Genomic DNA, 11,242 nt, shown 5'->3' with positions numbered 1-11,242 from the left:
AGGAAGAAGTACATTATGATCATGATCATAATGGTAGTATTAATTGTCCTATATACACATAACGACCATCGTTTTTTTCTCGGAATTTTTTGGTTATTGGTTTGTAAAACACCATTTTAATTCAACATTTTTTTGAGAAATTGTTAGAAACAGGATCAAAACCTCCTCCTTCATCTATGATTGCTTTTTGTTTATAATTTACTTTTTATGTACATTCCAACCTGTCTTGAACCAGTATAGGTTCATGGACCTGTTTCGCTTGTTACTTATTCATGTTTCACTTTTTTATTTGTATGCTGCTTTTCTTTGAAATAAGGACATGATTACAATCAAAATGTTCATATTTATGTTTACATGAGGTTAGCTCTTAAATTTTAACCCTTCGCCGCAACAAATTGAGCACTTGGAATGTGTCCCGTTTATTTTACCGCCGTGTTGAATGTCACTTCATTATTGCTAGTGTTCTTCATCTAGGTGTATGACGTAAAATAAACCAAAACATAAAAGAAATGAGAATTTAAATTCAAAAGAGTTTATAAAAGGGAAAAAAGTGGGCCGTTTTTTTTTTCAAAAAATGTATGCTCCTGCTTATCGAGCACAGTGATATTGTCCTTTAATTTGGGCCTACTTTAGTGCATATTCTTGTAGAGTTACTTAAAACGCAATACTCTAGCGCCCCCGTCGGTGCTTATGACCGTAGACCCCCCTCCCCTTCTCCCTTCATAAACGTCACCAGAAAAGAAAGCAAATAAACGAAAACACAGGTGAAATATATGCATATTTTTATGTATGTCAAAATCTATAACAAAATTTAATTTTTATAGTAAAATGTGCAACTTTTTAGCTCACTCGCTTTGCTCACTGTGTTTTTCAATTAACCTCTAGACTCGTTACGCCGCTGACATCCCCCGCCCCTGTTTAAGAAAATAAAAAGGAAATTCCTTGCAGAGAACAATAGAATAAAAGAGGGGGTGGTGTTGCTCTCTATATTAGAGAGGGTCTTGAATATACAATTCGTGATGATCTTCTAAGAGTAACTTTGGGCTACGAATCTATATACATAGAATTTGTTTTAAATAATGTTAAGACTGTAGTTGGATGAACATATCGAGCACCTGACAATGATGTGAGTGAGGTCATTTGTTATTGACTTTGAACAGGACTTGCAAGCTCTGAGTAGCGAAAATAATAATACTTATAATATGAGCTACTTTAATACTAATTTGTTGCATTATGACTCTGATGATCGAGTAAAAGATTTTGTTGATCTCTTTACATCATTTGGCTTTTTTAGTCTTATTACAAAACCTACACGTATTACTCCTTCTTCTTCAACACTGATAGATAATATATTCACAAATTGTGTGCGAGATGCTTTTGAAAGTGGTATTTTTTGCTCAGACTTGTCTGATCATATGCTAATATCCAGCATCAATTAAGAGCCGGCTGTTATCTCTGTCAAAACGAGTAGTGAGGTCTACAAGCGTTTGATTACAAAGAATAAAATAGAAAGTTTTAGACAAGATCTCTATACTTTTGATTGGTTATTGTATTATTTTACTTTGACAAATGCAGATGAGTCTTATAATTATTCTTTGTCCATCTTTTCTCGGTTGTATGATATTCATTTCCCCATTGTTAAACTGAATAAGAAACGTATATGTAGAAAACCGTGGATTACTTTATAAGTTATATTGTAGGTACATTAAATGTAAAAATGATAATAAAAAAAGTATCTTGCTTATAGGAATGCTTTGACGAATCTAGTTCAGAATAGCAAAAAAGATTATTATGACAATGTTTTTAAAAATACACAGAAGGATATTAGGAAGACTTGGACTCACATAAAAGAGCTGCTTGGAAGAGGGAAAAGGGATCTTATACCAGATGAAATGTATCATGGAGAAAATTTACTCACTACAGATCTGCAGAAAGTTGAGTATTTTAATAATTTTTTATCAATTTGCCTGAAAATATCAATAAAGAAATTCCAGAAGCCCAAACATCTTTCGAAGATTACATGCCAAGGCAAAATTATTCATCATCTCTATTTTTAGACCAACATCAGTTCATGAAATCACAAGGCTGTTGTCTTCATTGAAGGCTTCTAAATCAAGTGGTTCAGATGACATTTCTCCTAAAGTTATCAAAGATTGCATTCATGTCATTGCTGAACCACTGTGTCATGTTTTCAATAAGTCAATATCTCAAGGTATTGTTCCCATTAAGTTAAAAATTGCTAAAATCGTTCCTGTCTACAAAAAGAGTGATCGTAAATGCATTGAAAATTATAGACCAATTGCTTTGTTGCCAATCTTCTCAAAGATCTTAGAGAAAATAATGTACAAAAACGATGTACAATTAAACGATTATTTGCTTTATCATGATATTATGACACCGCATCAATTTGGCTTCAGGAAAATTTGCTCTACTAGTATGGGTGTATTAAACTTGGTTAACACAATTATCACTGTGTCACGAGCGAAACTGCTCTAATTAACTTATTAATCTACAGGCTACTTAACCACCCTGAATAAAAGACCAAAGGATATTCAAGATATAAATGAAGTGATCAATTTAATGTCACAAAATATAATTAGTCGTTTACATTGAATCGTTGAGAACATAAGTATAATTGCAAACAGATATTCAATAAATCATTTCATATAGAGAAGGAGTATAATCATCATTGACTGTCCCAAGTTTATGGGAAGAGATTGATCTGGAAATAGGCCTTTAAATTATGTTACCGAAAATCTTGGAAAGTTTATCGATTGCTTGATCAAACCTTCAATCGGGTAAATGCGGAGTTCGAAAACAGAAGAGATCGACAAACCACGACGACTACGAAGATTGGACGATTATGACGAGGAACAAGTATGCCGATGATCGACGACGACGACGAAGAACACGACTGACGTCATCAGCGAAGACACGTGTCCTTGAAGAACGAAGAACAAGAGTTGAGTTGAAGCTCTAACTTGGAAGAATTACGGTCGAGTCCGACAAACAATAGCTTCGGCTGACTGAAGTGAGTCATTCCCCTCGAATGACATTTTGACTCATGACCTGGACATAGAGGGTAGGTGCTACCCTGACCTACATTGACTCCACATTGACTCTGGGCTGACCCTAGGTTGACAGCCGTCTAAAATAGGAATAGACCAAATACTTAACAGCAAAGGCCCTAACAATATTCTATTCACAAAGATATCAGCTTATCAAAATTAGCTTTCATATTTATTATCAAAGTAAATGAATAACAAGCTTCTATTAGCATGAGCTTTCTGATAGTCAAGAAAATACATAACATTTGAGAAATGTAATATAATTATTTCTCTCTGAATCGTAGATCAATTATATAATTGACTTTAACAGACTTGAAAAATACAACTTTGTTCATTTTAGTAAGGATAATTATATTCACATTGAAGACTGGAGTAAGATGTCATTTGGTGACAAAATGAGCAGAATATATATATATGTAAATCTGTCTTTCTTTCTGAAAACAGACATGCCATATTAAGCATAAGAATTGTATTAATATTAAAACGTATGAACCAAACATTACTTACAATTCGGCATCGAGTAGAAAGGAACCTCCCTGCACTGGGTAGGGTGGCACACGCCCTTTTCCTTGGTTAGGAAACACCCCAAATTGGACCTTCTTCTCCGAAATCAAAAGTGAGAGTGAGCTGGCTTGGCTTTTCTTGCCAGCACACCAAACAGAAATATGAAACACAAAGAGTCTGTAATCCTATACACCTGTTAAACCATAGTCTACTTATTATGACAACCCAGCCTGTTAAAATACCTGGCAACCTATCATGCCTACAGTTTAGTTACTAAGGTATGCAGTCCACATCTGTACATGGAGTTTAACAAAAGAGTTTAACAAAACATGGACTTTAACAAAAGGGTTATCTAATTTTGAATAAGATCCTACAATTGCTCCCCAATTTCATGAAAATGCTCTGATTTTCTTCCAAAAACGAGTTAAATCTTATTCAAAGTAAAAATATATGATTTGCATGATAAATGTGAAATATTACTATGCTCACTATATAGCACCTACAGTAATTTACTCCATTTGTATAGGTGTATAAAGATTCGACTTAAATGTTTTCCAAATTTAAATCAAATTAAATCATTTTATTTCTGCAATACAATTTTCAATCTTATAAATTGCATGCATTTCAATGTTTTGGTGCATTTTTTTTTTACAACCTACTTACAAAGTCTGCTCCTACGTTCTCGGAGCCGCGAATTGCCTCAATGCGGTAGCGAAATGGCTGGAGGGAAAGGGCCCACCTCATTACCCTACTGTTGATACATTTTGCTCGATTGAGGTATAGAAGTGGTTTGTGGTCTGTTTCAAGGACAAAATCTGTACCTTCAAGGTAAACACGGAATTTACTTATTCCCCATACCAATCCGAGACATTCACGCTCAATAGTCGAGTAGGCTTGTTCACGCGGAAGAAGCTTGCGACTTGCATAAGCAACAGGCTGTTTCTCTCCATCATGCTCCTGAAGGAGTACAGCACCAAGCCCAGTAGAAGATGCATCCGTTCTTAAAATGAACTTCTTCTGAACATCAGGCAGACAAAGGATGGGGCTCTGGGTGAGACTTTCCTTCAAAACTTTGAAGGCTGCCTCCTCTTCAGCAGTCCATTTCAACTGGTTAGGCTCCCGATTCCTTGTCTTGTCTGTCAGACGCGATGCTTTCGACGCAAAATTTGGGATAAAGCGCCGGTAATAGCTGGCTAATCCGATGAATGCACGAAGCTGCTTCTTAGTTTCAGGCTTCTTAGCATCACGGATCTTCTCTACCTTATCCAACATGGGTTGGATCTTACCTGCTTGGACAATATGGCCTAAGAATTCTACCTTTGTGCAACCGAGTTGGCACTTGCTGGGTCGAGCAGTGAGCCCTGCTGCTCGCAATCTTCCCAAAAGCTCATACAAGGTAGATATGTGTTCTGACCAAGTCGAAGTATGAATGAGAATGTCATCCAGATAATTGGTGACGTGCTTCATGTCTGCCAACAAAGACCTCATGACCCTGCTAAAAGTGGCAGGTGCATTGACCAAACCAAACGGCATGACACGAAACTGGAACAATCCACTTGGACTCTGAAAAGCTGTCTTGGCTTTGGCATCTTCTGACAAAGGGATTTGCCAGTAACCTTTGCTTAAGTCCACCTTAGAAAAGTAACAAGATCCAGAAAGACTAGCAAAGATTTCATCTGCACTTGGCAAAGGTTCTGCATCAAATATTGTGATGCGATTCAGTCTACGGAAATCTATACAGAAACGATTGCTGCCATCTGATTTCTTTACTATGACTATTGGGGACGAGTAAGGAGAATTTGACTTCTCTATCACTCCCATTTTGACCATCTTCTCTGTCTCATCCTGTATCACAGAACGCAGTGCATGTGGGACGGGATATGGTCTTTGTCGAATGGGATCAGCAGAAGTCAAACGGATAGAATGATTGCCTAAAAGGGTTTTACCTGGCACATCAGTCATCACATCCGGAAAATCCTCAAGTAGAGAACTAACTTCGTTTCTCTGTTGAGTCGACAAATCAGAACCAAGTTCAACATCATCAATGGTTTCCTGTGCTTCTAACACTGGGACACCTATCCTTATACTACTAGGGATAGAGGGAGTCTCTTGAATGCTATCCTCATACCCATCTATAACTGAAGCTCCAACAACTACCTCTAAAGCTCCAGCAGAAGTGATATCTTCCTCAGACTTGTCAACAGACGAAGGAACATAGGGCCTTTCTGCCCGGTCAATGTATCTCTTTAAGAGATTAGCATGAAAGGTTTTCACCTTTCCGTTCATGTCGAGACGATAATCAAGATCACTCAATTTATGGACTACCTTGAAAGGACCCTTCCATTGTAATAGCAATTTGTTGTGATCTGATGGAAGGAGAAGCAGAACCTTATCTCCGGCAACAAACTTCCTAACCCTACTCTTGGCATTATAGTATCTCATATTTCGCGAGGTTGACTTACTTAACTCTTCCTGTGCTACTTCCATGGTACTCTCAAGCCTATCCTTAAGATCAACAATGTACTGATATGTAGTCTTCAATTCAGAATCATTTGCCTGACCACTCCAAAGTTCCTTAAGTATCTCAAGAGGACCTCGAACCTGTCTACCATATAAGAGTTCGAAAGGCGAGAAGCCAAGTGAAGCCTGGGGGCTGATCTGTACGCAAACAGAACAGGAGCCAAATACCGGTCCCAATCACTTGGACGGTCTGCACATACTCTCTTCAAGATCTGCTTAAGTGTTTGATTAAACCTCTCAACTAACCCGTTACAAGCGGGGTGGTAGGGTGTGGTTGTTAATTGTCGAATCGACAATAACCTCCCTACATCTCGCATCATCTCCGAGGTAAATTGGGTACCACGATCCGATAGAATCTCTTGGGGAACCCCAACTCTACAAAAGACCTCTACCATAGCTTCAGCTACTGTACTAGTCTCAATGTTTGCCAACGCAACCGCCTCAGGATAGCGGGTTGCATAATCTACTATCGTGAGAATATACATGTTCTTTCTAGCAGTTACTGGTTTAATTGGGCCTACCAAATCGACAGCTACTCTAAGAAAAGGAACATCTATCACAGGCATCTTGCCTAGAGGGACCTTAGAAATTCTGCCCTTGGGGACTGTTCGCTGACAGATATCGCAAGACCTACAATACCGAGTAATATCTGCTTGGACTCCAGGCCAATAGAAATTAGCTAAAACCTTATCAGTTACTTTCTTTACACCTTGGTGACCCCCCATTATACTCTCATGAGCTAACTTCAACACAGCTTGCCTATAAGGTTTAGGAACAACTAACTGCCTAACTTCATTACCACTAAGCACAGACTTTGGTTGAAAAACCCTGTGTAACAATCCACCATCAAAGACAAAATATGAACTATGTCCTGAAATTTCACTATCTTTACGATCTCTACTATTCAAACTGGCATACTCCATCGCTTTCTTTAGCGTTGGGTCAGCCATCTGAGCCTCTTTGATGTCTTCTGAAGAAACATCAGGTATGGCTGACGGAACCTTCAAAGTCGGCCGTGGCCGCTGAGCTTCACGAACCTGAGCTCGAGTCTGAACTGCCATGTTCACATGGTCATGCGACTTGCATGGTTGACCAGGTTTCCAATCTGGAATCGGATCCTTCGCTGGTCTCACATTGTCAATTTCACCAAGAACTACGTCAAATACAGGCGTCTCTACGCACAAAGCTTCTACCTTGCCAACAAACCAAGGAGAATCAATGTTGACCCTAGCTATTGGGAACTTCCTAATTGTTTGGTCAATTAAGACACACCACTTAGACTGACCAGTAAACTGTTCTGGCAATACCAGTGACTTCTTCACGATTACACCTGAACAACCTGTATCCCTAAGGACGCTCACATCATGTGATTCAAGTTTCCCATTCCTAACTGGAAGCTTATCATGCCAACGACGCTTACAACTAGCACACATACTAGTGACTTCCCTATGCCTTTCTATCTCTAGAATTTCTTTAGAAGGAGATTCAATATACTCAGCAGAAGACACTAAGAACTCTCCTAACTCTACACTATCAGTGATCTGAGTTTCCTGAGACCCAGAAGAACTACAAGTGGGACAACTACCTGATGTCTGTTTCCCTACTAAATCTTGAGTTTCTCTTAACTGATTCTTTTGGTTCCTACGCTTACCTATTGGTGGCTTCGGAGAACTAACTAAACTCGCGCCTTGGAGTCTAACATTACAATCTTGCGCAAAATGACCCATTTTGTTGCAAACAAAGCATGGACCCTTCCTACGATGGCCTGATTGTTCACCCTTAGTCTTGTTCTCAGCAATTGGCGCATTGGATACCGTAGTATTACCCTTAGGTTTACTCTTATGGTTCAAGGGGGAATTCTTTTTAGGTACTCCAAAATGACCCCCATGTGCCTCAACAAATGTATCTGCCAGACCTGCCATCTCATCTGCAGATTTTGGTTTTCTTTCTTTTAGAAATAACGCTAGTGCTTGACCTCCTTTCTCTAAGACTTGCTGCATTAGAAGTAATTGTACAATACCATCATATGAGCGCTGAGCTTCAGACAATTCTATCCACTTATCTAAATAATGGGACAACCTTACAACAAACTGACTAGGAGTCTCTCCTACTTCGGGATTAGAAAATCTGAACTTCTTACGGAAATCATCTGTCGTGAGTTCAAATCTCTTCAATAAAGCATCCTTCAGTGTTGCATAATCTTTTGCCTGATCAGCTGACAACCTTGAGTACACATCTAATGACTTACCACGAAGTAAAGCACTAAGACTTATGGCCCAGCTAGTCTGCGGCCAACCCTGATTTTCAGCATAGCGTTCAAATCTATTAAGATACGCATCCATACTATCCTTTCCTTCCGTGAAAGGAGGGAGTTTAGGGGAAGGGGCCAAAGAACGACGGTCACCGTCACTACTTCCTACTTCGGAACTACTCTGGATACGAGCTAATTCAAGTTTCTTATCTAATAACATTCCCTCTTGTTTTTGTAACTCTAGCTGTTGTTGCCTATCTTCCCTAGCTGCATGTCGCTCATCTCGAGCTATTTTTTCTCTCTGTTCTACAAATGACAAAAGGTCTTGACCTGTAAACCCTAACTCTCTCCCAAACTCAAACAAATTTGAATCCATGGTTGATCCTAAACTGTTAGAAATAGATATGTTAGGTTAACAGACTCTTTGTTTAGAATTTGCCTTCTCTTACCAATATCCCAATGTCACTTGCTTGTGCCAGAAGCTTGCAACCACAGTGCGAGAGTTCCCGTCTCCTCGAACCGTCACAAATGTCACTGATCTGAAATACCTAATCAGAAGGGCAAAACAAATAAACACATCTCATGAACATACATGTTACACTCGCTAATTCCAACATCAATAAGCCTTGAAAATTTATAGGAATATTACAGTTAACTATTTCCCTTCAACATGAGTAATCCTTGACTTTAACTAGGAATTTTACAGCTAAGTACCTCCCTTCAACATGAATAATCCTTGACTTTAATTAGGAATTTTACAGCTAAGTATCTCCCGGACAAGCCCCCAAATGTCACGAGCGAAACTGCTCTAATTAACTTATTAATCTACAGGCTACTTAACCACCCTGAATAAAAGACCAAAGGATATTCAAGATATAAATGAAGTGATCAATTTAATGTCACAAAATATAATAAGTCGTTTACATTGAATCGTTGAGAACATAAGTATAATTGCAAACAGATATTCAATAAATCATTTCATATAGAGAAGGAGTATAATCATCATTGACTGTCCCAAGTTTATGGGAAGAGATTGATCTGGAAATAGGCCTTTAAATTATGTTACCGAAAATCTTGGAAAGTTTATCGATTGCTTGATCAAACCTTCAATCGGGTAAATGCGGAGTTCGAAAACAGAAGAGATCGACAAACCACGACGACTACGAAGATTGGACGATTATGACGAGGAACAAGTATGCCGATGATCGACGACGACGACGAAGAACACGACTGACGTCATCAGCGAAGACACGTGTCCTTGAAGAACGAAGAACAAGAGTTGAGTTGAAGCTCTAACTTGGAAGAATTACGGTCGAGTCCGACAAACAATAGCTTCGGCTGACTGAAGTGAGTCATTCCCCTCGAATGGCATTTTGACTCATGACCTGGACATAGAGGGTAGGTGCTACCCTGACCTACATTGACTCCACATTGACTCTGGGCTGACCCTAGGTTGACAGCCGTCTAAAATAGGAATAGACCAAATACTTAACAGCAAAGGCCCTAACAATATTCTATTCACAAAGATATCAGCTTATCAAAATTAGCTTTCATATTTATTATCAAAGTAAATGAATAACAAGCTTCTATTAGCATGAGCTTTCTGATAGTCAAGAAAATACATAACATTTGAGAAATGTAATATAATTATTTCTCTCTGAATCGTAGATCAATTATATAATTGACTTTAACAGACTTGAAAAATACAACTTTGTTCATTTTAGTAAGGATAATTATATTCACATTGAAGACTGGAGTAAGATGTCATTTGGTGACAAAATGAGCAGAATATATATATATGTAAATCTGTCTTTCTTTCTGAAAACAGACATGCCATATTAAGCATAAGAATTGTATTAATATTAAAACGTATGAACCAAACATTACTTACAATTCGGCATCGAGTAGAAAGGAACCTCCCTGCACTGGGTAGGGTGGCACACGCCCTTTTCCTTGGTTAGGAAACACCCCAAATTGGACCTTCTTCTCCGAAATCAAAAGTGAGAGTGAGCTGGCTTGGCTTTTCTTGCCAGCACACCAAACAGAAATATGAAACACAAAGAGTCTGTAATCCTATACACCTGTTAAACCATAGTCTACTTATTATGACAACCCAGCCTGTTAAAATACCTGGCAACCTATCATGCCTACAGTTTAGTTACTAAGGTATGCAGTCCACATCTGTACATGGAGTTTAACAAAAGAGTTTAACAAAACATGGACTTTAACAAAAGGGTTATCTAATTTTGAATAAGATCCTACACACTGCTATGAATTATTGAAAATTTTGCCTTGGTGCATTCCTTGATTTAAGTAAAGCCTTTGACACCATTGATCACAGTATACTCCTAATTAAGCTTGAATATTATGGCATTCGTGGGATGGCTTTAAATTGGTTTAAAAGCTATCTAGAAAACCGGTCCCAATTTGTGGTTATCAACGGTGTCAGCTCAGAATATAGAAATATTAAATTTGGAGTACCGCAAGGATCGGTTCTTGGTCCGTTGCTTTTCCTAATCTATATTAATGATATTGTTAATTCTTCCAAATTGCTTACATATTCTTTATAGATTCAGATTCAGATTAACATACGCTGATGACACCTGTTTATTACTTTCTCATAAGAATTTGCAAAGTCTTATTCGGGAGGTAAATACTGAAATTTGTCATGTTTTTGCCTGGTTTTGTTGTAATAAGCTGTTACTGAATACAAGTAAAACAAAATGTGTTTTATTTAGAACAAAGGGGAAGAGGATCATTGATAATATAGATCCAATAATAGTTGGTGGTCGACAAATTGAATTCAGCTCAAGTGTGCAATTTCTTGGTGTCACAGTTGATGAATACTTGTCATGGAATTATCACCTTAATAATGTATGTTCTAAAGTATCTCGTAATG

The 11,242-nt window shown here is 38.1% G+C and overlaps 1 protein-coding gene and 1 long non-coding RNA gene across 2 annotated transcripts; both read right to left on the bottom strand.

The window, feature by feature from the left end:
- Positions 1 to 2,773: 2,773 nt before the first annotated feature.
- Positions 2,774 to 4,215, bottom strand: LOC121406370. Its single transcript, XR_005968781.1, has 2 exons — positions 3,576 to 4,215; positions 2,774 to 3,148 (listed from the first exon to the last, which is right to left on the bottom strand). It is a non-coding gene; the product is annotated as an uncharacterized LOC121406370 (long non-coding RNA).
- A 1,894-nt stretch (positions 4,216 to 6,109) lies between these two features.
- Positions 6,110 to 9,683, bottom strand: LOC121406202. Its single transcript, XM_041597225.1, has one exon. It carries the CDS (start codon positions 8,717 to 8,719, stop codon positions 6,110 to 6,112), a length of 2,610 nt encoding a protein of 869 aa, XP_041453159.1. The 5' UTR covers positions 8,720 to 9,683.
- Positions 9,684 to 11,242: the final 1,559 nt, after the last annotated feature.

The sequence above is a fragment of the Lytechinus variegatus genome, chromosome 19, assembly GCF_018143015.1.
Source record: "Lytechinus variegatus isolate NC3 chromosome 19, Lvar_3.0, whole genome shotgun sequence".
Taxonomy (NCBI): Eukaryota; Metazoa; Echinodermata; class Echinoidea; order Temnopleuroida; family Toxopneustidae; genus Lytechinus; species Lytechinus variegatus.
Note: the sequence above shows the minus strand (reverse complement) of the source record. Positions and strands in the feature narration are given on the sequence as shown.

Coding starts and splice junctions, on each gene's coding strand:
- LOC121406202 (XM_041597225.1), bottom strand. CDS start 8,719: ATGGATTCAAATTTGTTTGAGTTTGGGAGAGAGTTAGGGTTTACAGGT.